General features: G+C 39.4%; 1 protein-coding gene across 2 annotated transcripts in view; it reads left to right on the top strand.

Moving 5' to 3' along the window:
* RIC1 (RIC1 homolog, RAB6A GEF complex partner 1) overlaps positions 1-26,453 on the top strand; it is a 137,410-nt gene extending 110,957 nt beyond the window's left edge. Inside the window, exons 13-26 of one of the 2 annotated variants that reach the window (XM_065879195.1) lie at positions 441-479; positions 800-910; positions 1,776-1,865; positions 2,476-2,636; positions 3,600-3,735; positions 8,356-8,472; positions 8,964-9,692; positions 18,836-18,994; positions 19,077-19,213; positions 21,063-21,349; positions 22,211-22,402; positions 24,811-24,988; positions 25,143-25,331; positions 26,165-26,453. In XM_065879195.1, the coding sequence (XP_065735267.1) occupies positions 441-479; positions 800-910; positions 1,776-1,865; positions 2,476-2,636; positions 3,600-3,735; positions 8,356-8,472; positions 8,964-9,692; positions 18,836-18,994; positions 19,077-19,213; positions 21,063-21,349; positions 22,211-22,402; positions 24,811-24,988; positions 25,143-25,331; positions 26,165-26,453 (2,814 nt within the window). The remainder of the gene's footprint in view (positions 1-440; positions 480-799; positions 911-1,775; positions 1,866-2,475; positions 2,637-3,599; positions 3,736-8,355; positions 8,473-8,963; positions 9,693-18,835; positions 18,995-19,076; positions 19,214-21,062; positions 21,350-22,210; positions 22,403-24,810; positions 24,989-25,142; positions 25,332-26,164) is intronic. The other variant, XM_065879196.1, reaches the window with a different exon arrangement.
* The last annotated feature ends 1,047 nt before the right edge of the window (positions 26,454-27,500 follow it).

Genomic DNA, 27,500 nt, shown 5'->3' with positions numbered 1-27,500 from the left:
ATTTTATTTTTGGCTGTGTTGGGTCTTCGTTGCTGCGTGCGGGCTTTCTCTAGTTGCGGTGAGTGGGGGCTACTCTTTGTTGAGGTACGCAGACTTCTCTTGTTGTGGAGCATGGGCTCTAGGTGCGCGGTCTTCAGTAATTGCAGCACGTGGGCTCAGCAGTTGTGGCTCGCAGGCTCTAGAGCACAGGTTCAGTAGTTGTGGCACACAGGCTTAGTTGTTCCGCGGCATGTGGGATCTTCCCGGACCAGGGCTCAAACCTGTGTCCCCTGCATTGGCAGGCAGATTCTTAACCACTGCGCCACCAGGGAAGCCCTATTTGGGAGCACTTTAAACATTACAAGAAAATTAATCTCATATTATGATGTTAATGCTTTTAGGTGCTTTACTTTTAAATATATTTCAGAAGTCTTACCAAACTGATGTGTTATTTTCTATAGATTTCCAGCACCTATCTAGAGAGCAATTGGCCTATACGGGTGAGTTATTTGTTACTTTGTTGGTGTTAACTTTCATTGGATAGCATTTGCTGCAAGAGGTATTCTGGGAATTGAGCCTTTCAGTGGGTGCACTGATAAAAGTAAAATTTCAGTACTTGCTTCCTTGTACATTGTTAGTGTAACTCTATAATTTGGTCAAATGTAACATGTATAAATGTTAAGATTTTTGAATTTAGCATTGTACATTTAATTCTCTTAGCAAATGTTTATTAATAGTCTGCTTGCCTGACATAATCCTCAGCTCTTTACACCTAATTTAAAAACTCAAGGAAGAGCTCTTAATTTTTTTTTTTAATCAGTTTTCAGCTATTGATAAGCTTGGACAGAATATTGCTGTGGTTGGCAAGTTTGGTTTTGCACATTACTCTTTACTCACCAAAAAATGGAAGCTTTTTGGAAACATTACCCAGGTTAGTCTTTTTGAAATTAAAAACCTATTTCTCAAAGTATGAGAGAACTACAATATGAAATAAGTATAAAGTAAACCACTGTTTACTTATTAAAAAGTAAAATTTAAAAAATTAAAAAGTAAAAGTATTAAAAAGTGACACTGGATTATACTAAGGGTCAGTTCTGATAAAGTACTTGATATTTGATGAAAGATTTTGTATTGAGATAGTTGGTTTGTTTTTAATTCTTGTTAAGATCAAACACTATAATCCTGTAACTTGAGGATTTACTCTTACATTCCAGGTAGAGTTCATCAGATATGATCGGAATAAATCTCCACAAAATTTGAGATCATTCCCTGCTTGTCTGTGTATGACATAAATATTTGGGTAGCATACAAACATATGCAGTTGGATTTTGCAAGAATCAAATAGGAGGAAAAGAAGGAAGTTAACATTTAATAGGTGCCTACTGTGTACCGGGCACTTCCACATATGTTATCTCATTGTTCTTCATAACAACCCAATGAGAGCACTATTGTTACTCACCATTTTATAAAAGAGAAACTAGGATTCAGAGTCAAGCAGCTGATAAATGATAAACCCAGAATTTAAACCAAGGTCTGTTGAATGTGGAATAATGATGCTACATGGTACCCAGTTATTTTGAATGATGTATTTTATGTCTTACAGAAATATTTATTTCTTTCAAAGTAGGATGTGAATCATTATTAATAAAGGCCCTAGAGTAATACTTAATGTTGAGGGGGGCGGGAAGAGAGTAGAGCAGAAATAATTAGAGCTTTCATTGTCTGATTAGGAATATTTTACAAGTCTGTTACTGGCAGGAATAAATGTAAATATGTTTTTTATATTTTCTTTTAAGGAGCAAAATATGATTGTGACAGGTGGCTTAGCCTGGTGGAATGATTTTATTGTCCTTGCATGCTATAACATAAGTGATCATCAAGAGGAGGTATGTTTTTGCTTTCTCAGAAATAACAAGATTTTTACATTTTAAAGATATTAAGCACAGTTTGGTTTTTATATAAAAATAACCTATTGAAAATGAACAAAACGTTTTACTTTTTAATCAAGAATTTGGCATTTTTAACAAATGGGACTTTCATTTCAGGTTACTTAAAAATTTAAAGGGGTAATCAGGACTTCTGTGATAACTTTTTCTAAGGAGTTTAGCCATTAGACATTCTCTATAAAGTTTGTAAATAATAAAAAATAGTTAAAAGTTGAGAAGTTTATAAAGATAGCTGTCCTTAGAGATTTATTAACTTATTTATTTTTTGAGAAACTACTGATCTCCTTGTATCAGGTCTAAATGCGCAGGTCTAAAAGGAGTATCTCATAATAGTACATCACAGTTTTGATCACTTCATCTTTTAGTTATTTGTAGAATGAGCCTACCCTGTCAAAATATAAACATCCATTTGTTATTAATGCTCAGATTAGTCTTTAACTCCTCTTACTTGAAAAAAGTCAGTAGATAATAAAACAGCATGTCTAAGGTATTCAGTCATCCAATGTAGGTATCTTGTTTTTACAGTTTTCTTTATTTTTGTTTTCTATAGCTCAGAGTGTACTTGAGAACGTCAAATCTGGACAATGCTTTTGCTCATGTCACCAAAACACAAGCAGAAACATTACTGCTTAGTGTCTTCCGGGACATGGTAATAGTATTTAGAGCAGACTGTTCAATATGCCTTTACAGTATTGAAAGGAAATCTGATGGGTAAGTATATAACGTGTGACACTTTTTGTGTTTTGTGTCACTTTTTGCTCCTATTTATCATGTTTCCTCTGTAGTTTTTATTTCTCAAAACGGTTACTCTAATTTTATATTTAGTTTCCTTTGTTTTAGGAGTTAAAAAAGCAAGGAATTTTAATTAGTGATATTCATATAGTAGTTATTTTTTAGCTACCAAAATAATTAAAGAGCCTGTACCAACTTCTTCAGCTAATCTTACTGGACTCATTTGAGAAAAATCTAGCTCGGGATGGGGTAAAGCTTTAAATACTAACTTTTTTTTCACAATCTTGAAAACAAGTGGTTACTAACTATCCTGCTGTTCTAGAAACTTGGGGAAATTTGTAGGAGTTTACAGCTTTAAGGCCTGAGGAAGCATGACCTTAGAAGACTCATTCATATTTTAACTGAGATAGATGGCTGTAGTCTGGGAAAGGAAAAACTGTCAGACCTGTTGGAGCTGCGTGTTGCCTATATTCTTGGCATCTCGCTGGCTTGCGGCGTTTAGACCATTCTTCTTGAGTTTTATTTTGTTCTCAAATGGTTTTTGTTTCTTTTTTTAAACAGCTATGAAGTGCATATTTGCTGAAGTAGCTTATAATGGAGGAGTAATATAAAAATAAAAATTAACAAATCTACTAGCCTCAGAACGCATGTCTTTCTCAACCGTTTCTCAACTGACTAAGCTATGCCTATAGCTTCTTCCCAGTTTATTTCTTCCTTTCTACATCTTACTCCCTTTTTTTCCCTCCCTCATTTCCAGATGTATTCTTGGATGCCACAACCTTGTTGGTCTGCTGTTTAAAGGATACTTGGGGAGGAGAAAATGATAGGTAGAAGGCATTTGGGCCCATAAACATAAAATCTCATACTATTAGTAGTGGAAAAGGAAAAAACCTCATTAGCATTGTTGTTGAGGTGTATGGGTTTCTTTCTCTTTTTTTGCAGTCCAAATACTGCTGGTATTCAAGTTCTTCAGGAAGTCTCCATGTCACGCTACATTCCCCACCCTTTCCTGGTAGTATCTGTCACTCTGACATCAGTGAGTACAGAGAATGGAATCACCTTGAAAATGCCACAGCAGGTACCATTCTATTATCAGAGCTCTTAGAGTTTTCATTTCAGTTTTTTGTGTTTTAATTTGATTTTAGGAACTATTTATTTGTTCAGCAAATACATACTAAATGTCTAGAATTTGCCTTGCATGAAGCTGCTGGGTTACAGTGGCAAACTAAACAAACATGGTTTCTGCTCATACTATAAAGAAATAATTACATACATAATTAATTACAATTGTGATGTGTATACCAAAAAGTAATATAGCTTACTGTGTATAACAAAAACCTGGAGTAGTCTAAGCAATCACAGAAGATTTCTGTATCATTTAAATTGAAACCTGAAGAACAAGTGGCGGTTATCTAAGTAAAGAAGGGGAATTTCAGGCAGAGGGAATGGTATTCAAAGGCCCATAGATAAGAGAGAACATGACGCATTCAGGGAATTGGAAGAAATTTCAGTGACTGGAACATAGAGTATGAGAGGATGAGAGTCTTATTGATAATACGGACTTTGGAGTTTGTCTTAAAGTCTAAAGCGTTTTAAGCTGGATGTTACTAGATCTAAGCTTTATAATGTTAGAGAAAACATTACAAAGGAGGAAAATGAAACAGTGGGACAGAACTGGATGTAGGGAGAGCAGCTGAAAGGCCACTGTAATGATCTAGGTGAATGGTGTCTGTGGCCCGAACTTGGGTAGGGAAAAGAAGATGGAAAGAAGTGGAAGGAATATGACATATAGAGGACTCCATGATTAGTTAATTATGAACAAAGAGAAGGGATAATCCCATAGCTTCTGGTTAAAGTAGCTGTGTAGGTAGCAGTGTCACCAGGACCCAGGTATTACAACTTTCTATTCCAAGCCTCCTTCCATTATACCACTGGTTTCCAAACTTCATGTCAATGTGGAACCCATTTTCAAAGGAAAGTTCTGTGTGGATTTATTTGTCATCCCTGTCTGCCCAGTCTGTCTTTTACTTCCTATTAAGGCACTTCCACTGAGTGCCTGTGAAATACAGGTCCCATTTTTCTCTGCAAACTCTATTTCATGTAACAAGATAGTCCTAGTTGATAAGGGGAAGTTATCTTTTACAGAAGAACTCTAGCTAAAAGATATGGAAGGAATGTAAGAATTTAAGAATCACCATTTTGCAGCCCGTGAAGAAATGAGTGATTCAGGCAGTGATCATTGGATGAAACCAATGAAAGGTTGATGGGAACTTTACAATGAAGGTATCAAGTTGTCATGCCCAAGCCTTATTAATCAATTTTAGCATCACTAAAAGTGGGAGAACCAGATGTGGCATGCTTCCTGGGGTGAAGCAACCTGAAGTTCACGTGAAGAATTACTAGCAAAAACATTGAGCCTGATCTGAATCAAGCTTATAGAGTCATCTTCTATTCACAGAAAATACAGGGAAAGAGGTTTAGTTTAATGATATTTTATAGGAAAGCTGCAGGTCAATAATGTGGGGGAAAAAAGAAAAGATTCTTCTAAATAAGACTTTCGAGGTATAAGAACAAAATGCATGCGTAAGTTCATTTGTATCTTGATTCAAATAGGCTATATATAAAAAGACACTGTTGAAACAATTTGCAGTATTTAAATGTGAACTAAGGAATAGTTGTAAGTTTTATTACATTTAGATGTGATATTGGCGTTGTGATTATATAAGCAAATATCCGTATATTTTAGAGATGCCTATTAAATGTATACGGGTAAAATGGCATGGTATCTTTTAAAATGCTTTGGCAAAATAAGTAAAAAGAAAAGAGGGATAGGTGGAGCAAACCTTGATAGTTGTGAATCTGGATGATGGGAATAAGGGGGCGCTGTTTGTTGTACATTTTACATACTTTTGATCATGTTTGAAGTTGTCATATTAGAAAAAAAAGGACTCCTTGTATATCCTAGATAATACTATTAGGCAATCAGTGGCATCAGTAATACTGGGTGCCCCATTTTAAGAGGGCCCTTCACAAAGAGGAGATACTTAACTTGGTAAAGAGCAGATTAAGAAGTGAGTTGAAATATAATAGGAAATAGACTAATTACATCTTGCACAGAGGGAAGACCAAGATTTAAAGCAAAGCAAGTCTTGATTTAACAACAAAAAATTAGCAGTAAGAACTGTTCAACAGTAAGGTGGCCTTCACTCAGGAGAGAGGTGAGCACCTTGTCTCTGAAGCTTCCAATGAGAATTATCTACCAGGGATTTTTTAGGGTAAGAGATGGTATGTTGGGTTCCTTCAAATTTAGGATTTTGAGGATACATGTAGTCCCTGCTTGTATGTTACAGTCAGTTTCTGAAAAGTTCATTAAAGTTGCCTGAGAGGGCTGTTGTGGTCACGGGTTCGTACGTATTGTAATATTATCAGTAGAAAATGTTGACTGCATGTAGAGCTGAAGGAAAAAAAAGAATTTTGCTTTTTTAAAAAATGAAGTAGTATAAAATGTAGTGGTGAATTTACCATCTTAAAACTTAAAAGTGGTCATTATGAACATTAATCAGATTTTAGTGAACTTCAGTAAATGCTCTTTAGGTCTTTTGAAGTGTTTGAGGAGTTTGTCCCTATGCCAGTCCCCAAGCAGTCATATTGTTTGATTCTTGGCATTGCATATTCATTTTCCTTTTTCCTCTACTCTCTAGTGCTTATAATTCCCACATAGCTTTTAAATTCCATTTTTCCTTCTCTTACCTCCAAGTTATTTGCTTTTTCTCGTGTGTTAGGACAGATGTTCAATTTTTAGTTTTCATGTCATTATGTGCTAAGTGGGGAAATGAAGATTTCTTTCCAAATAAAATTCTTGAGTTTTGTGACAGTTGCTTGGAGATTTTGTAGGGTTATTTTTTAAATTCCTACTTTGTAAATTAACAGCAGTTCATATCATGCTTACTACCTACCTGGATATGATCTAAAGCAAAAAAGAATAACAGAGCCTGTGAGTATTCTGTACCCTTTTGCCATTTCTTTATACACAATCCCTTGTGTCTTAGAGCAGTGCAAAAGAGCATTTCATATATCTGAATATTTTTTGCAAGTAGAATACATAGGGTGATGGTTGTTTTCTTTACCAAACCCTAAATGATATCGGCAGCTTAAATTCATCCAGCCAGCAAGAGTCAAAGCTGGGACATAATCCATGTCTTCTGAATAATCATCCTTTCCTTGAATAATCATCCTTTCCTTCTTAAAACTCTTTCCTTCTCTGGTCTGTGACATCATGCTCGATTTCTTTTCTTGCCTTCAAAAGCTTAGACAGTGGCCCTCTGCTCTTTTGCCTCCCATATACTTTGCCTCAGAAAACTCATCTGTTTCCTTCAGCTTACCAGGTTTGCCTTTATGGTTATGATTCTGGTATTCATCTCCAGTTAAGTCATCTCTCACAACGTTTTTACTTGAAAGTCTTAAGATTCTTTCTAATTTAAAATGGGCAATAGAAGGAAACTCTTCAGTTTCCCTTCCCTAAACTATTTTCTCCTCCTAACTTGTAGCACCTCGCCTAGATTCAGTTCCCTGAAATCATCTTTGATTCAGCTTTCTTTTCCTACCCTTCATGTCTAGAATATAAGTAAGTTTTTGTTTTAATCAAAATGCTTTTTCCTCTTTACAAATGAAAATGACTTGATGTCTGAGATTCATTTTAAAACAGTGCTCCTGAAACTTAAAGCTGGGTGATAGGGTTCAGTGAAAATCATTATACTAGGTTCTCTACTTTGGGGTTTGATTGAAATTTTCCTTAATAAAAAGGCAGACTGTTTCCTTCATTCTTTTTTTTTTTTTTGCGGTACGCGGGCCTCTCACTGTTGTGGCCTCTCCCGTTGCGGAGCACAGGCTCCGGACGCACAGGCTCAGTGGCCATGGCTCACGGGCCCAGCCGCTCCGCGGCATGTGGGATCTTCCCAGACCGGGGCACGAACCCGCGTCCCCTGCATCGGCAGGCGAACTCTCAACCACTGCGCCACCAGGGAAGCCCCTGTTTCCTTCATTCTTGAAGTCACCACCCATGATATCTTCCTCTCCTCAGTAATCCATCCTGAATAACTCAGAATTTTTAATAACTCCCTTATTCAGGGACCATACATGGTGGCTTATTTCCTGCTATATTTTTACCTGACTTTCCAAGCCCTCTTTGAAGGTCTGTTACCATCAGCATTTTTTCTCATAACATCCCTAATTTAGCCAGATTGTTCTCACTTTCCCAGTAGAACTATTTTATCCTACCTGTGTCATTTATATTGCATTCTTCAACTAAAGTACCAACGCTTTTTCTCCCACCCGTGTAGGTTAACCTCACCTTTCAAGTCCCACCTCATCCTTTAAGCCCTGTCTAGCTGTGCCGGCCAGGTCACTGAAGTGATGTCTCATTTTTATGAACTTCTGAAGGTCTTTTAGTTTTTCCAGGATAATTCAGCTCTGCCCTCAATTTTATATTCACTTGCATTGTTCATTAATTACATGGTGTTAAGCTTGTTCTACCCTAGCCAGACAGCTCGTTGTACTTCCACAGAGCCTAGCAGAATGACTGTACATAGTACACACTCAATATTGTTGTTTGCTTAAACTGTAAACCTTATGCATTGGCAAGGGAAATGCTGAAAACATACCTATTAATTTTTATAAATACAATTTATTTTTCTTTCAGGCTCGTGATGCAGAGAGCATTATGCTGAATCTTGCAGGACAGCTCATCATGATGCAGAGGGACAGATCAGGCCCTCAGATCCGGGAGAAGGACAGTAACACTAACCAAAGGAAACTTGTGAGTAAAGTGCAAGTCATTTAAAACGTTAAGAATGTATGGGAGGAGGATGAAGGAATAAAAGAATTTAAGAGGAGAGTATTATCTTGTGATTTGGAAAGTGAGTAAGTACATAAAATAAGTCTTAAGGCTCTGGGTACAAGACTGTTTGTGAAGGGTGGAAGATGAGATCCTAAAATGATAATAAAATGCTCTGTATGCCGGATGTTACTGCTTAGGCATTATTATTTACAAATTCTAATGGGAAAACAGGATAAATTGGTGAAGTTCCTTGGGGTGGGGGGTGTTCTTTTGGTGTTTTATTTAGATTTAAATACACATACTTTGAAAGGCAGGGTACTATTATTAACTCTGACTCTAAATAAATTCCCCTAATTTTCCCCAAAATTTATACTGTCATTTTGAAAGATTTGGGAAACTAGTACCTAGGAAAACTTAGGAATCTACAAATTTAATAGGGGAAAAACTGATTTCTGTCTCTCCTTCTCCAGCTGCCATTCTGTCCTCCTGTTGTACTAGCCCAGTCTGTTGAAAATGTCTGGACCACGTGTCGAGCAAATAAACAAAAGCGTCACCTTTTGGAGGCCCTCTGGCTGAGCTGTGGAGGTTCAGGGATGAAAGTCTGGCTCCCTCTCTTCCCTAGGGATCACCGTAAGCCCCATTCCTTCTTGTCCCAGCGGATCATGCTGCCTTTCCACATAAATATCTACCCCCTGGCTGTTCTGTTTGAAGATGCATTAGTCCTTGGTGCTGTCAATGACACTGTACTGTATGATTCCTTGTATACTCGGAACAGTGCTAGGGAACAGCTGGAGGTGCTCTTCCCTTTCTGTGTTGTGGAGAGAACCTCTCAGATCTACCTCCACCACATTCTACGTCAGCTGCTGGTGAGGAACCTTGGGGAACAAGCCTTGCTCTTAGCCCAGTCCTGTGCCGCGTTACCTTACTTTCCTCACGTGCTGGAGCTCATGCTCCATGAAGTGCTGGAAGAAGAAGCTACCTCACGGGAGCCCATTCCCGACCCTCTGCTTCCCACTGTGGCAAAATTTATCACCGAGTTCCCACTCTTCCTGCAGACAGTTGTTCATTGTGCCAGGAAGACTGAATATGCCCTGTGGAATTACCTTTTTGCAGCCGTTGGAAACCCCAAGGACTTGTTTGAGGAATGCTTGATGGCTCAGGATTTGGATACTGCTGCCTCATACCTTATTATTTTACAGGTAACAATTCTCTTCTTACAAAGGTATAAGAATTGTTGAGCGTAAACCTAGAGGAAACGGAAGGCAAATGTCCTGTGTTGGCACTGTGATTGTGTTTAAAGAACTATTACAGTCATGTTTTCTGTTCTTTTTTTTTTTTTTTTTTTCCGGTATGCGGGCCTGTCACTGCTGTGGCCTCTCCCGCTGCGGAGGACAGGCTCTGGATGTGCAGGCTCAGTGGCCATGGCTCACGGGCCCAGCCACTCCGTGGAGTGTGGGATCTTCCCGGACCGGGGCACGAACCCGTGTCCCCTGCATTGGCAGGCGGACTCTCAACCACTGCACCACCAGGGAAGCCCTTTTTTTTTTTTTAAACATCTTTATTGGAGCGTAATTGCTTTATAATGCTGTGTTAGATTCTGCTTTACAACAGAGTGAATCAGTTAAACATATACATATGTTCCCATATCTCTTCCCTCTTGCATCTCCCTCCCTCCCAGCCTCCCTATCCCACCCCTCTAGGTGGTCACAAAGCACCGAACTGATGTCCCTGTGCCATGTGGCTGCTTCCCACTAGCTATCTGTTTTACGTTTGGTAGTGTATATATGTCCATGGCACTCTCTCACTTTGTCACAGCTTACCCTTCCCCCTCCACGTATCCTCAAGTCCATTCTCTAGTACGTCTGTGTCTTTATTCCCATCTTACCCCTAGGTTCTTCATGAGCTTTTTTTTTCCCTTCGATTCCATATATATGTGTTAGCATACAGTATTTGTTTTTCTCTTTCTGACTTACTTCACTCTGTATGACAGACTCTAGGTCCATCCACCTCACTACAAATAACTCAATTTCGTTTCTTTTTATGGCTGAGTGTTATTCTATCGTATATATGTGCCACATCTTCTTTATCCATTCATCCGATGATGGATACTTAGGTTGCTTCCATCTCCTGGCTATTGTAAATAGAGCTGCAATGAACATTTTGGTACATGACTCTTTTTGAATTATGGTTTTCTCAGGGTATATGCCCAGTAGTGGGATTTCTGGGTCATGTGGTAGTTCTATTTGCAGTTTTTAAAGGAACCTCCATACTGTTTTCCACAGTGGCTGTATCAGTTTACATTCCCACCAGCAGTGCAAGAGTGTTCCCTTTTCTCCATATCATCTCCAGCATTTGTTGTTTCTAGATGTTTTGATGATGGCCATTCTGACTGGTGTGAGATGATATCTCATTGTAGTTTTGATTTGCATTTCTCTAATGATTAATGATGTTGAGCAATCTTTCATGTGTTTGTTGGCAGTCTGTATATCTTCTTTAGAGAAATGTCTATTTAGGTCTTCTGCCCATTTTTGGATTGGGTTGTTTGTTTTTTTTATTATTGAGCTGCATGAACTGCATGTAAATTTTGGAGATTAATCCTTTGTCGGTTGCTTCATTTGCAAATATTTTCTCCCATTCTGAGGGTTGTCTTTTCATCTGGTTTATGGTTTCCTTTGCTGTGCAAAAGCTTTGAAGTTTTATTAGGTCCCATTTGTTTATTTTTGTTTTTATTTCCATTTCTCTAGGAGGTGGGTCAGAAAGGATCTTGCTGTGATTTATGTCATAGAGTGTTCTGCCTATGTTTTCCTCTAAGAGTTTGAGAGTTTCTGGCCTTACATTTAGGTCTTTAATCCATTTTGAGCTTATTTTTGTGTATGGTGTTAGGGAGTGTTCTAATCTCATACTTTTACAGATACCTGTCCAGTTTTCCCAGCACCACTTATTGAAGAGGCTGTCTTTTCTCCACTTTATATTCTTGCCTCCATTATCAAAGATAAGTTGACCATATGTGCATGGGTTTATCTCTGGGCTTTCTATCCTGTTCCATTGATCTATATTTCTGTTTCTGTGCCAGTACCATACTGTCTTGATTTCTGTAGCTTTGTAGTATAGTCTGAAGTCAGGGAGCCTGATTCCTTCAGCTCTGTTTCTCGTTCTCAAGATTGCTTTGGCTATTTGGGGTCTTTTGTGTTTCCATACAAATTGTGAAATTTTTTGTTCTAGTTCTGTGAAAAATGCCAGTGGTAGTCTGATAGGGATTGCATTGAATCTGTAGATTGCTTTGGGTAGTAGAGTCATTTTCACAGTGTTGATTCTTCCAATCCAAGAACATGGTATATCTCTCCATTTATTTGTATCATCTTTAATTTCTTTCATCAGTGTCTTATAATTTTATGCATCCACGTCTTTTATCTCCTTAGGTAGGTTTATTCCTAGATATTTTATTCTTTTTGTTGCAGTGGTAAATGGGAGTGTTTTCTTAATTTCATTTTCAGATTTTTCATCATTAGTGTATAGGAATGCCAGAGATTTCTGTTCATTAATTTTGTATCCTGCTACTTTACCAAATTCATTGATTAGCTCTAGTAGTTTTCTGATAGCATCTTTGGGATTCTCTATGTATAGTATCATGTCATCTGCAAACAGTGACAGCTTTACTTCTTCTTTTCTGATTTGGATTCCTTTTCTTTCTTTTTCTTCTCTGATTGCTGTGACTAAAACTTCGAAAACTATGTTGAATAAGAGTGGTGAGAGTGGGCAGCCTTGTCTTGTTCCTGATCTTAGTGGAAATGGTTTCAGTTTTTCACCATTGAGGACGATGTTGGCTGTGGGTTTGTCATATATGGCCTTTATTATGTTGAGGAAAGTTCCCTCTATGCCTACTTTCTGCAGGGTTTTTATCATAAATTGGTGTTGAATTTTGTCAAAAGCTTTCCCTGCATCTATTGAGATGATCATATGATTTTTATCCTTCAATTTGTTAATATGGTGTATCACAGTGACTGAATTATGTATATTGAAGAATCCTTGCATTCCTGGGATAAATCCCACTTGATCATGGTGTGTGATCCTTTTAATGTGCTGTTGCATTCTGTTTTCCAGTATTTTGTTGAGGATTTTTGCATCTATGTTCATCAGTGATACTGGCCTGTAGTTTTCTTTTTTTGTGACATCTTTGTCTGGTTTTGGTATCAGGGTGATAGTGGCCTCCTAGAATGAGTTTGGGAGCATTCCTTCCTCTGCTATATTTTGGAAGAGTTTGAGAAGGATAGGTGTTAGCTCTTCTCTAAATGTTTGATAGAATTCGCCTGTGAAGCCATCTGGTCCTGGGCTTTTGTTTGTTGGAAGATTTTTAATCACAGTCTCAATTTCAGTGCTTGTGATTGGTCTGTTCATATTTTCTATTTCTTCCTGGTTCAGTCTCGGCAGGTTGTGCATTTCTAAGAATTTGTCCATTTCTTCCAGGTTGTCCATTTTATTGGCATGGAGTTGCTTGTAGTAATCTCTCATGATCCTTTGTATTTCTGCAGTGTCAGTTATTCTCCTTTTTCATTTCTAATCCTATTGATTTGAGTCTTCTCCCTTTTTTTCTTGATGAGTCTGGCTAATGGTTTATCAATTTTTTTTATCTTCTCAAAGAACCAGCTTTTAGTTTTATTAATCTTTGCTCTTGTTTCCTTTATTTCTTTTTCATTTATTTGTGATCTGATCTTTATGATTTCTTTCCTTCTACTAACTTTGGGGGTTTTTTTTTTGTTTTGCGGTACACAGGCCTCTCACTGTTGTGGCCTCTCCCGTTGCAGAGCACAGGCTCTGGACACGCAGGCCCAGCGGCCATGGCTCACAGGCCCAAACGCTCCGTGGCATGTGGGATCTTCCCAGACCAGGGCACGAACCCGTGTCCCCTGCATCAGCAGGCGGACTCCCAACCACTGCACCAAGAGGGAAGCCCAACTTTGGGGTTTTTTTGTTCTTCTTTCTCTAATTGCTTTAGGTGCAAAGTTAGGTTGTTTATTTGAGATGTTTCCTGTTTCTTAAGGTAGGATTGTATTGCTATAAACTTCCCTCTTAGAACTGCTTTTGCTGCATTCCATAGGTTTTGGGTCGTCGTGTTTCCATTGTCATTTGCTTCTAGGTATTTTTTGATTTCCTCTTTGATTTCTTCAGTGATCACTTCGTTCTTAAGTAGTGTATTGTTTAGCCTCCATGTGTTTGTATTTTTTACAGATCTTTTCCTATAATTGATATCTAGTCTCATGGCTTTGTGGTCGGAAAAGGTACTCGATACAATTTCAATTTTCTTAAATTTACAAAGGCTTGATTTGTGCCCCAAGATATGATCTATCCTGGAGAATGTTCACTTGAGAATGAGTGAGAATGAGCACTTGAGAAAAATGTGTATTCTGTTGTTTTTGGATGGAGAGTCCTATAAATATCTATTAAGTCCATCTTGTTTAATGTATCATTTAAAGCTTGTGTTTCCTTATTTATTTTCATTTTGGATGATCTGTCCGTTGGTGAAAGTGGGGTGTTAAAGTCCCCTACTATGAATGTGTTACTGTCGATTTCCCCTTTTATGGCTGTTAGTATTTGCCTTATGTATTGAGGTGCCCCTATGTTAGGTGCATAAATATTTACAATTGTTATATCTTCTTGGATCGATCTCTTAATCATTATGTGGTGTCCTTATTTGTCTCTTGTAATAGTCTTTATTTTCAAGTCTATTTTGTCTGATATGAGAATTGCTACTCCAGCTTTCTTTTGGTTTCCACTTGCATGGAATATCTTTTTCCATCCCCTCACTTTTCAGTCTGTATGTGTCCCTAGGTCTGAAGTTGGTCTCTTGTAGACAGCATATATATGGGTCTTGTTTTTGTATGCATTCAGCCAGTCTGTGTCTGTTGGTGGGAGCATTTAATCCATTTACATTTAAGGTAATTATCGATATGTATGTTCCTATTCCCATTTTCTTAATTGTTTTGGGTTTGTTATTGTAGGTCTTTTCCTTCTCCTGTGTTTCCTGCCTAGAGAAGTTCCTTTAGCATTTTTTGTAAAGCTGGTTTGGTGGTGCTGAACTCTCTCAGCTTTTGCTTGTCTGTAAAGTTTTAATTTCTCCATCAAATCTGAATGAGATCCTTGCTGGGTAGAGTAATCTTGGTTGCAGGTTTTTCTCCTTCATCACTTTAAATATGTCCTGCCAGTCCCTTCTGGCTTGCAGAGTTTCTGCTGAAAGATCAGCTGTTTACCTTATGGGGATTCCCTTGTGAGTTATTTGTTGTTTTACCCTTGCTGCTTTTAATATGTTTTCTTTGTATTTAATTTTTGACAGTTTGATTAATATGTGTCTTGGCATGTTTCTCCTTGGATTTATCCTGTATGGGACTCTCTGTGCTTCCTGGACTTGATTAACTATTTCCTTTCCCATATTAGGGTAGTTTTCAACTATAATCTCTTCGAATATTTTCTCAGTCCCTTTTTCTCTTCTTCTGGGACCCCTATAATTTGAATATTGGTTCATTTAATGTTGTCCCAGAGGTCTCTGTGACTGTCCTCAGTTCTTTTCATTCTTTCTTCTTCATTCTGCTCTGCAGTAGTTATTTCCAGTGTTTTATCTTCCATGTCACTTATCCATTCTTGTGCCTCAGTTATTCTGCTGTTGATCCCTTCTAGAGCATTTTTAATTGTATTTATTGTGTTGTTCATCGTTGCTTGTTTCGTCTTTAGTTCTTCGAGGTCCTTGTTGAATGTTTCTTGCATTTTCTCTCTTCTCTTTCCAAGATTTTGGATCATCTTTACTATCATTATTCTGAATTCTTTTTCAGGTAGACTGCCTATTTCCTCTTCATTTGTTAGGTCTGGTGGGTTTTTATCTTGCTCCTTCATCTGCTATGTGTTCTTCTGTCTTCTCATTTTGCTTATCTTACTGTGTTTGGGGTCTCCTTTTTGCAGGCTGCAGGTTCATAGTTCCCGTTGTTTTTGGTGTCTGTCCCCAGTGGCTAAAGTTGGTTCAGTGGGTTGTGTAGATTTCCTGGTGGAGGGGACTAGTGCCTGTGTTCTGGTGGATGAGGCTGGATCTTGTCTTTCTGGTGGGCAGGTCCACGTCTGGTGGTGTGTTTTGGGGTGTCTGTGGCCTTATTATGATTTTAGGCAGCCTCTCTGCTAATGGGTGGGGTTGTGTTCCTGTCTTGCTAGTTGTTTGGTATAGGGTGTCCAGCACTGTAGCTTGCTGGTCGTTGAATGAAGCTGGGTGCTGGTGTTGAGATGGAGATCTCTGGGAGATTTTCGCCGTTTGATATTACATGGAGTTGGGAGGTCTCTTGTTGACCAGTGTCATGAAGTTGGCTCTCCCACCTCCGAGGCACAGCACTGACTCCTGGCTGCAGCACCAAGAGCCTTTCATCCACATGGCTCAGAATAAAAGGGAGAAAAAGTAGAAAGAAAGAAAGAGGATAAAATAAAGTAAGGTAAAATAAATGTCATTAAAATAAAAAATAATTAGTAAGAAAAAAAATTTTTTTAAGTAGAAAACAAAAAAAACGGGCAGACAGAACCCTAGGACAAATGGTGGAAGCAAAGCTATACAGACAAAATCTCACACAGAAGCATACACATACACACTCACAAAAAGAGGAAAAGGGGAAAAAATAATATATCTTGCTCTCAAAGTCCCCCTCCTCAATTTGGGATGATTCGTTGTCTATTCATGTATTCCACCGATGCAGGGTACATCACGTTGACTGTGGAGATAATCCGCTGCTCCTGAAGCTGCTGGGAGAGATTTCCCTTTCTCTTCTTTGTTCGCACAGCTCCCGGGGCTCAACTTTGGATTTGGACCCGCCTCTGCTTGTTGGTCACCGGAGGGTGTCTGTTCTTTGCTCAGACAGGACGGGGTTAAAGGAGCAGCTGCTTTGGGGGCTCTGGCTCACTCAGGCCGGGGCAGGGGGGGAGGGAGGGGCACGGAGTGCGGGGCGAACCTGCGGCAGCAGAGGTCGGCGTGACGTTGCACCAGCCTGAGGCGTGCTGTGCATTCTCCCGGGGGAGTTGTCCCTGTATCCCGGGACCCTGGCAGTGGCGGGCTGCACGGGCTCCACGGAAGGGGGTGTGGATAGTGACCTGTGCTCACACACGGGCTTCTTGGTGGCGGCAGCAGCTGCCTTAGCGTCTCATGCCCGTCTCTGCGGTCTGCGCTGATAGCCGCGGCTCGCGCCCGTCTCTGGAGCTCCTTTAAGCAGCACTCTTAATCCCCTCTCCTCGCACACCAGGAAACAGAGGGGAAAAAAAGTCTTTTTCCTCTTCGGCAGATCCAGACTTTTTCCTGGACTCCCTCCCGGCTATCCGTGGCGCACTAGCCCCCTTCAGGCTGTGTTCACACTGCCAACCCCAGTCCTCTCCCTGGGATCTGACCTCCGAAGCCCGAGCCTCAGCTCCCAGCCCCGGCCGCCCCGGTGGGTGAGCAGACAATCCTCCCGGGCTGGTGAGTGCTGGTCGGCACTGATCCTCTGTGCAGGAATCTCCCTGCTTTGCCCTCCACACCCCTGTTGCTGTGCTCTCCTCCGTGGCTCCGAAGCTTCCCACTCCGCCACCCGCAGTCTCCACCCGCGAAGGGGCTTCCTAGTGTGTGGAAACCTTTCCTCCTTCACAGCTCCCTCCAACTGGTGCAGGTCCCGTCCCTATTCTTTTGCCTCTGTTTTTTCTTTTTTCTTTTGACCTACCCAGGTACGTGGGGGAGTTTCTTGCCTTTTGGGAGGTCTGAGGTCTTCTGCCAGAGTTCAGTAGGTGTTCTGTAGGAGTTGTTCCACGTGTAGATGTATTTCTGATGTATCTGTGGGGAGGAAGGTGATCTCTGTGTCTTATTCTTCGCCATCTTCCCCCTCTCCTCCTCTGTTCAGTTCTTATCTTTCCTTTTGAAGAACTCAATCTTACCATATGACGGCAGAAAATTTCTTTACTATCATAAAGTAACATTGCAGGGTTGTGTTTTTTTAATCCTGTTTGTCCATAAATAGGCCTAAAACAAATTAATGAGTTTACAGTATTATTTTGAATAATACTGAAGAAGTGTATGTATACATATATACATATTATATATCATAGTACATATAATGATATGCACATATTACAGAAGATTATTGAAATATGTAAGAAACATAATAATAAAGAATTATTTTGAATATCAGTGGGTTTGTCTAAGCTCTCCACAATAATCTCTTTCCTTATAGTGTGGAATTGCTGAGGGGACTCTGATTAGAATGTGGGTTACAACAGAGTACCTTACGTTAGGCTCCCCATAGCAAGCAGGGAAGACCCAAACGTGCCGCAGTAATTACACAGTTTTTCTGAAAATAATGGGTTCTTTGAGACTCCTGAAAATTTGTTTCATTATACATTTGACAAAAGGGCTTGATAGTTTGCTTTCCTATTAGTCTGATGTGAATTTGATAGGTTACATTTAAAAGTTCTTGAAATTGATTAAAGAAGCTAACCATAAACGTTGTTTGAAATTCTGCCTGAAGCAGTTTTCCTGTCAGTTTATTTGTTTCATGGCAACTGATTGAAACCAGAGGGGATATTCAGGCAGAAGCTAAGTGGCCCCGAGATTCTGTGATTCCTTGGGTATTCTTAAAAGGCCACACAGTCATAAAAACAAACAATAAATGCAGCTGTGTTTTGTTTTAGGTCACTCCTTAGACTTTCAGTGATCTCCCAAGCAATGAAATTAGAAACTTGATCAGAATTCCTAAGTTGCTGTGGATTGACAGATAATAATTACAGTTGAACTTGCCTGTTAGGCACCTTTCCATGAAGGCCAAGGCAAGCAGCAAGTTTAAATTTGTGAAAAAATTACAGAGAATGCTCATTGTGTAGCAGGGCTACATACTATTGCCTAAAGCAAAGATTTTTTTAGTCACATTTTCAGAAAACTGTCTGTCGCAGGAAATAGACCTGAGCTTTTTTGGAGTCAGGGAGACAAATTTATATTCTTTTCTGTTGATCTTCAACAGTTATTTAACTCAGTTTTCTCATCTGTAAAATGGGAATGATATACATGTTTTGAGAGTCACTAGGAGAAATGAAAGAATATGTAAGGTTTATGTAAGATACCTGGCAATAATGGGAGTTCAAGAAATCATAAATTATATTACACCAGCAGAGTATTTGCCTCACTTTTCCTTGTATGGTACTTTTTAATGCTTCTTTTAATTTTACTGTTAAACTATTCCCATTGTTGTAGCTGCATTACTTCTCTGGGTTTAGGGAACCGTGGAGATAAAGGATTGCTTATATCTTCCCAAGTCATTTGTAGTATAAAAGGAATTCTTGTCTTCCTTGGTTGTTTTTCTAGAACATGGAAGTACCAGCAGTAAGTAGGCAGCATGCCACCCTTCTGTTCAACACAGCCCTGGAACAAAGCAAGTGGGACCTGTGTCGACACATGATTCGATTTCTTAAAGCCATTGGCTCTGGAGAATCTGAGACACCTCCATCCACACCTACAGCTCAGGTTAGTTGCAGAATTGCACAGCTTCTCTAGGCCATTACACCCACGTGGCATCTTCCTCTAACTGTATGGTGTGTAATCATAGGAACCCAGTTCAAGTGGTGGATTTGAGTTCTTCAGGAATCGAAGCATCAGTTTATCCCAGTCAGCTGAAAATGTACCTGCTAGTAAATTCAGCTTACAGAAAACACTAAGTATGCCGTCTGGCCCTTCTGGAAAAAGGTAAAAGAATGAAGAGCCGTTACTGGTTTTAGGGCATTCTGCGACACATTGCATTTCAGGGTGTTTGTAAAATTGCATCTTGGAAAAACAACTATTTGATCCAATTGCAATTCCTTTTTACATTCCCAAAAGGCTTCCCTTTTTTCTTTCTCCAAAGTTCACTTCTTTATTCTTTGTACAGTTTCTGCCCTTTGTACTGGAGTAGATCTTGGTGTGCCCATGCTGAATGCCACTAACTTTAAATTACCTCTGATAATAGAGGACCAGAATAAAAAGGAAGACAGATAAATCTGCAGATAATTCAAAAGCCTTCTTACAGGGCTTCCCTGGTGGCGCAGTGGTTGAGAGTCCGCCTGCCGATGCAGGGGACATGGGTTCGTGCCCTGCTCCAGGAAGATCCCACATGCCGCGGAGCGGCTGGGCCCGTGAGCTATGGCCGCTGAGCCTGCACGTCCGGAGCCTGTGCTCCACAACGGGAGAGGCCACAGCAGTGAGAGGCCCGCGTACCGCAAAAAAAACAAAACAAAACAAAACAAAAGCCTTCTTACAGTCAGCAGTTTTACCCTTCTTTCCAACTATACCTCTTGACAAAAAGTAAAATTTAGTTCTCATGTACTTGACTCTCCTGTGACTCTTGAGTGGAGAAGTCATTAAACAGTGGAAGCCAAAAAGAAGTGTATCCTGGAGCCTGAAACCTACATTACACGTAGATGGGTTATTTCTCCTGAGAGGTAACTATGAACTCATACTGAACATTGTAAAATAGAATTTCCTCCGTTTTGTGAGGTCCTTGTATTCCTTCCTGTGTTATTTGGTTCTGTGTGTATTCTTACTACAGTGCCTGACACATAGTGAGAGCTTATTGAACATTTTTTATTGTGATGTTTTACTGCTTTTTCTTATCACAGCCATTAATACAGCCCCATTCCCAGCATACACACACACACACACACACACACACACACACACACACACACACACACACACACACACACACACACAGTCATGGACTATAAACAAGTTAAATGCAACCATGGAGGATTGTAAACAATTGCCAGGCAAACAGTCGCTTCTCAGCCATGCCCCTGAATTTAAAAGTGCTGGCTAATATATACTAAGCACTCACTATGTGCTAGGCACGGTTCTAAGCATTTCCATGTGTAGGTCTTTCAGTCCTTACAACAGCTCCATATGGGTAGATACTGTTCCACATTACACAGGTGAAAAACAGAGGCCCAGAAAAATAAATTTGCTTTATGTTTGTACAACTAATGTGTGGCAGAGCCAAGATCTGAATCTAGGCAGTCCTGCTCCAATACTGCCTCTTGCTGAAAGCACCCCGTCACCCAGTGACCAGACCAGTTATACCACGTCAGTTCACATGAATAAGGGACAGTAGAATATATTTAGCAGTTAATTTTTAAAAATCCGTTTTGATGTGTCTGTAAAACTCACATTAAGAGACTTCATTTCAGTGTGCTTCTCTCTCGTTAGTTCCTTTGCTCTGATCTTCCCTCTTTTCATTGGTCTTTCCAAATACAGCATTTTTTTGCTCCCTTTCTTTCCTTTATCCAGCTACCATCCTCTTCCTGGTTTGACTTAGTCAGTCTCCTGTTCTTTCCTATTCTATGTTTTCATTATACAAATATGTTTTAAGAGGCTACTATGATCCAGGTATTGTTTAATAGATTGTGGTATCACATGGAGAAGCCCTAATACTTTAGCTTCAATCAGAATTAGATCTTAGATGTCTTACCTCCGTGTCAGCGGTTTCAGTGTTACTTCATAAAAGTATTTGAAGTCCTCCAGTGAAGATTGTTCTGTAGCTTTCTTGTGTTCCCACTTACAGATGGAGCAAAGACAGTGACTGTGCTGAGAACATGTATATTGATATGATGCTCTGGAGACATGCCCGGCGTCTCTTAGAAGAAGTTCGGCTAAAGGATCTCGGCTGCTTTGCAGCGCAGCTGGGCTTTGAACTAATTAGTTGGCTATGCAAGGAACGTACCCGAGCTGCCCGAGTAGACAACTTTGTGTTAGCCCTGAAGAGACTCCACAAAGATTTCCTATGGCCACTTCCCATCATCCCAGCTTCTTCTCTCAGTTCTCCTTTCAAAAATGGAAAATACCGAACAGGTAATGTAGGCTTTGTGTTACTTGTACAGGGAGGATTGTATTTTGCTCCAAATATGTAGACATTTTGCTGTTAGTTGATATTCAAGGAAGTCTTTTCATTCCAAGGTCACAACAGATAAAAGCTAACTTTTGGTGCATCACTTGGAACATCCACCATTTGACTAAGGATGTAAATAAAGTAGAACATACGTCTCTAGGTCTTATGACCTTTAAGTCTAATTTATAAATCCAGCCAATTGTTGTATCAGATGATCAGCAAGTTGAGCATTGACTGAACATAGAAGCTCCCACATTTGTTTTTTGTAGGAAGGAGTTATTAATCACAGACCTCAAAATGAGCTAAATTGTGACTTATCTGACAGGACTCATTCCAGAGAAATGGTAAAAATGCATCTTGAGAGCTTGGGCCATCTTCTAAATTACGAGAGGACAAAGTGAAACTGTATTTTGATAAAAGAAAAAAGTTCTTTTAGTTCAGGTCTTTTACAGAAGACTGTTGTAATTATTATCACTTATGAAAATTCAAACAAACCTTTATTATGGCATTTGGAAACTTCATGTCACGTTAAAACCAAGGAAAATCATTTAAAGATGAACAGAATAAAGTTTTGCCTAGTTCTAGTAAGATACATGATGATATAAGATGACTGCTGGGTGGCGTTATATAGTCAGTCCATTCTGTTACAGTCCCACATCCCTGGTTCAGTGGATGGATGATGCAGTATAGGGACAGTAATTAGCTCTGAACTTTTAGTATTTGGGGTTGGTGAGGGAAGAGAAGCTGAAAGAACTGAATTGGAAATGGCAGTGTGTGCACCTTTAATTCCCATTTTTTTCTTTGTTTTTGGACCTACCTTGCAGTGGGAGAGCAGCTGTTAACGTCCCAGTCAGCTGACCCATTTTTGAACCTTGAGATAGACGCTGGCATCTCTAATGTCCAACGAAGTCGGAGCTGGCTCGGCAACATTGGCCCCACGCATCATGAAATAGACACAGCTTCATCCCATGGACCACAGATGCAAGACGCCTTCCTTTCACCTTTATCTAATAAAGGTAGATATCATTTTAAACCCTAGCTCCTCTTCAGTTCCTGTGGAGGAAAGTTTATATGCTATAGCACTTCAGAGAGAGAGCTTCACTCTTTTCTTTCAAGATATGTCCTTGAGGATTAGCCATTTGTATCTGCTGGAGGGGTGGATAGTTACTAGAACAAGGCCATATTGGCCTTGACTATACTTTGCTATGTTTATTTTAGATAAATGAAATAGGTAAATTCTCATTACAGCTCAGCACTAATAAATGAACCTTTGTAATCAACTTTGATGATACAGAAACACTAACTTTGAACCTCAAGTAAGCAAAATGTTATCCGTGTGTAAAGAATTCCATTCTTCTCATAGGTAGACCCGTATCATGAAAAATTGTACCCAGTTATCTTCTATTTTTTATTTCACTGATACAAGTTTATGGAAAAATTTTTTTCTCTTATAAATTCCTGCATGATATCCTTAATTTTGCCTCTTAGCCTTCAAAGCCTAAAATATTACTGTCTGACCCTTTATCAAAAAATGTGTGTCAGCTTCTGCAATTATAGTAATGGTTACATTACAGGTTGAAGAAGTTTTAAAGTGATTTATGTTGTTTAGGTTTATATAAGAACTTAAGTAGCAACTGGTCTGATTTTTCTGGAGTTTTTTAATGGCCAGGCATTCACCTGATGTTTGATTTTCAGTGTGTCATCACTGTTACCGGAGCTTCTGCTATGTGGAGAGGCATTTAGCTGCCATGACTTTCTTTTTAAATTTTGGTAGAATACATGTAAAAATTTACTATCTTAACCATTTTTAAGTGTACAGTTCAGTGGTATTAACTACATTTTTATTGTTGTGCAACCAACCTGCAGAACTCTTAATTCTTTTCATCTTGCAAAACCAAAACTCTGTACTCTGAATAACAGCTCCCCATCCCTCTCTCCCCCAACTCCCAGCAACTACCATTCTATTTTCTGTCTCTGTGTATTTGTCTTTTTGTGTCTGGCTTCTTTCACTTAGCATAATGTTCTCAAAGTTCATCCCTGTTGTAGCATGCATGGAAATTTCCTTTCTTTTTAAGGAGGCTGAATAATATTCCATTATGTGTTTATAACACATTTTATCCATCCATCAGGGGACATTTGCATTGCTTCCACCTTTTGGTTGATTGTGAGTTATGCTGTAATGAATGTGGGAGTACAGTGAACATGGGAGGTCTCTTCGAGACCCTACTTCCAGTTCTTTTGGGTATATACCCAGAAGTAGGATTGGCAGATCACATGGTAATTCTGTTTTCAATTTTTTTCCCATAGCAGCTGCACCATTTTGCATTCCTACCAACACTGGCAAGGATTCCAGGTTTGCCACATCCTCACCAACACTTACTTGCTGGTTTTGTTGATAGCAGCATCCTAATGGACGTGAGGTGGCATCATTGCTTTTTTTTTAGAAAACTTTCTAAAGAGGTCACTTCAAACATATTTAAAAAGGAGAAATAATAGTATAATGGACACCCTCCCCCCAGCCCCCACTCCAGTTATTACCAAGTCAGGAACAAATTTGTTTTATCCACTTTCCCCTTCCTGTATTATTGAACTAAATCCAAGACATGATATATTTTATCTGTGAACATTTCAGTATATATTTCTGAAGACTCTTCTTGAAGATAATGATAATTACACCATTAACATCTCTCTAAAAATTTAATAGTAATTCCTTAATACCATCAAATATCCAGTAAATATTCAAATTCCAACTGTTTTATAATGTCGTAATTTTTTTATGGTTTGAATCAAGATCCAAATAAGATTCACACACTGTGATTATGTTTTTTAATCTTCTTTTTAGTGATTGTTCCCCCTCCCCATTTCTCTTTTTTTTCCCCTTGCAGTTTATTCATTGAATAAACTTGCTTCTGTGGATTTTCTCATGATGTGAATTTTAGGTTATTGCATTTTCATGGTTTAGACAGTTTCCTCTGTATTGTAAATTGGTAATTGAATCTAAAAACGTGATCGAGAATTCCCTGGCGGTCCAGTGGTTAGGACTCTCTACTCTCACTGCGAAGGGGGCCCAGGTTTAATCCCTGGTCAGGGAACTAAAATCCCACAAGCCGCGAAGCATGCCCCCAGCCGCCACCCCCTCCCAAAAAAAAAAGACAAATTATTGCTAGGTTTTTTTTTTTTCAGAGGTGGGCAAGACTACTTTTTAGGTAGTATGAAGGCACATAAGGCCTGGTTACCTCTAATAATTTTTTTTTTATATCTATTATTATTAATGTAACATGGGAGTTTTAGTAGTAGATTTAATGTTTTGGTCTCAAAATCCTGAAGAGAAATCAACATCTGAGAGACAGCTAATATTTATAATGAAAGGAAAACATATTTTCTACATGAAGCTAGTTTGTAACTTTTGGCAATTCTTCATCAGGTGATGAATGCAGTATTGGATCAGCCACAGACTTGACTGAAAGTAGCTCCATGGTGGATGGAGACTGGACAATGGTGGATGAAAATTTCTCCACACTCAGTTTAACTCAGTCAGACCTAGAGCACATCTCCATGGAGTTGGCAAGTAAAGGACCTCACAAATCCCAGGTTCAGCTTCGGTGAGTTTCTCAGCATTTTGAAAGCATAGAATGCATACTCAGGATATTTGGGCAAATTGGGTACAGAGGCTACTTTCCCGATGATGATTGCCCTTATGTACATCTGTAGATCGTTTTCAGCATCAGTCATTTGTGTTTCTGCTTATATATGTAGGTATTTGCTACACATCTTCATGGAGGCAGGATGTCTGGACTGGTGTGTTGTTATAGGCCTGATTCTCAGAGAATCCTCAATAATCAACCAGATTTTGGTTATTATACAATCTTCAGAGGTAGATGGAGAGATGTTACAGAACATAAAGACAGGGCTGCATGCTGTGGACAGATGGGCCTCTACAGATTGGTAAGTGCTAGTTTCGTTAGGTTTGTTATCTTCACGGTCCTTTGGTGAATCCTGTCCTTGCACATTAAGGCTTAGTTCTGGTTCATTTATTTGGAGATTTTTTAGGTTGCTAGAGATGAAAACTCCTTTTGTATATTCATTTTAAAGGCTAGTTTCTTTAGTTACCATTTTATACCAGGAGTAATATCCATTGAGATAGTGTTGGTCAGTGAATACATGTCACTGACTCAAGACTGATGCAGTACAAATGATCTTAGATCTAGGGTGGAACTTGAGATTTTTAGTTCTGTCAAGTAGAAGGTAATAACCTAAAAACATCTGCTTGAGAAGATAAAAATTTAAGGTCTGTGTGAATTTAACATTCTGTGGCAATTACTAACAAGCCCAAATTAAAGAGTCGTGAATGAAGTTAAAAGAGCTTGGGATTCTACCCCTTTGTCGCCAGTTATGTGTGGATTTGGGATTTCCCTTACTTGGGTCTAGTTTTCCTTAATTGGTAGATTCATTCATGTTAAATGTTCTCTGAAGGTCCTGTTTTTCAAGTCTAAAATCCTATCGGTGCTTAGATTATAGAATACGATTTTTAATCGTAATACTGGATAAAGAATATCAGTCTTTGCTCTTCGTGCTCACACTTACATTATGTGCTGCTCCCTCAATGGTGGCCTTGGCACCTAAAAAGCCTTTCCTCCCGACCCTTCTGTGCCTCCTCCGCTCCCCCACAATCTCATTGACCTTACTATATCAGTGCTTGGTAGGAATTCATCCATAACATGCTATGGAGCCTTTTGAATGTGGCAGAGGAGAGCTAATTTCCTTTTTCTTCTCCTTAGTCCTGGATATAAGCCATTTTTAAACATCATTAAGCCACAACTGCAGAAGCTCAGTGAGATAACAGAAGAGCAGGTCCAGCCTGAAGCCTTCCAGGCAATAACTGTGGGTAAGACTCCTGAACAGACAACCCCCCGGGCAGAGGAGAACAGGAGCTCCTCCAGCCACGGGAGCATCTCCCAGGGCGAGGTTGGAGGTAGCAGTTCGGTCAGCCGGAAAGAGGAGGACACAATGCGAGCAGAGGAGGAGGAACCTTTTCAGGATGGGACTTACGACTGTTCTGTGTCCTAACAACATTGGGTGCCGTCACCACGGGCAGTATTAATTAGCAGCAGCATGCAGCTGAGGACACTGTGACCTAGCTGGATGATTTAACCAGGGAGAGAACTCAGCTCTGAGACTCTGGTAAGGTATTACTAAATTTTAACTAACTCTTTCTCCTCTAAGAAATCTCTTTGAGTCCATAAAAATGTGATATCAAAAAAATCATCTTTCATAAAAAAATTTTTTTAAGCTGCAGTGGAAGTAATAAAGAGTATTGTACAGATGTACACGAGAATATTTTGGTTTTATTCTTAAAGGTTGGTAGCTCTTAAACCACAGGGATTGTTTTGCCCCAGATGAGCAAAACACTTTTCACTACTTACAGCTTCCTATGTTTTCTGGTTCAGCGTGTGTTCAGACTGCTTTTTAAAAACAAATGCTAAGGTGCTTGCTATAGCTCATCAAGTACTTGAGCTACCTGTATGCCCCCTTGGATCAAGAGCACTGGCCTCCCTAACTGGGCCTCTGAATAGATGCCTGCCCTAGCATAAGAGGTGCCTGTGTGAAGGAGACATGCTCCTCTTCTAGCCTGTTAAATCCCGGTCCTGAATTGATGGGAGCTATTTACCTGTGAGTCAGTGTGCCTGCTTTTTAGCAAGCTTGGTTCCTGCTAGGTCAGCGTGGGCTGAGGTCTGAGGAGTTTTTATCAATTATGCTATTAGATACCACTAAACTATTTTGTATCAAAGAATTGTTATCTTTTTGTGAGTACTCTTGTGTAAGTATACTCAAAGGCACTGTTCATATTTTTAGGGCTTGTACTATAATTTGTAAGGTTTTATGCTGGATTCTGCATGGCTATAGATACTCACTCTTGGAACAAAGACAGGGCTTGCTCTTCTTTCCAAATATAAGCAGTCTTCATAGAGGAAGACAGGTTTATTGGCTTGGTCATAAGGTAACAGAAATGGTCACACGGATCATGAAATGAAACAGGTTTTGTGCAAATTAGTGTAGTTTCTTATTTATTGCTTTTATAAATTGAATAAAAATGGACTTTTATGTAAATAGACT

Source organism: Phocoena phocoena, chromosome 6 (genome assembly GCF_963924675.1).
Source record: "Phocoena phocoena chromosome 6, mPhoPho1.1, whole genome shotgun sequence".
Taxonomy (NCBI): domain Eukaryota; kingdom Metazoa; phylum Chordata; class Mammalia; order Artiodactyla; family Phocoenidae; genus Phocoena; species Phocoena phocoena.
This window is presented reverse-complemented; position numbering and strand designations above follow the sequence as displayed.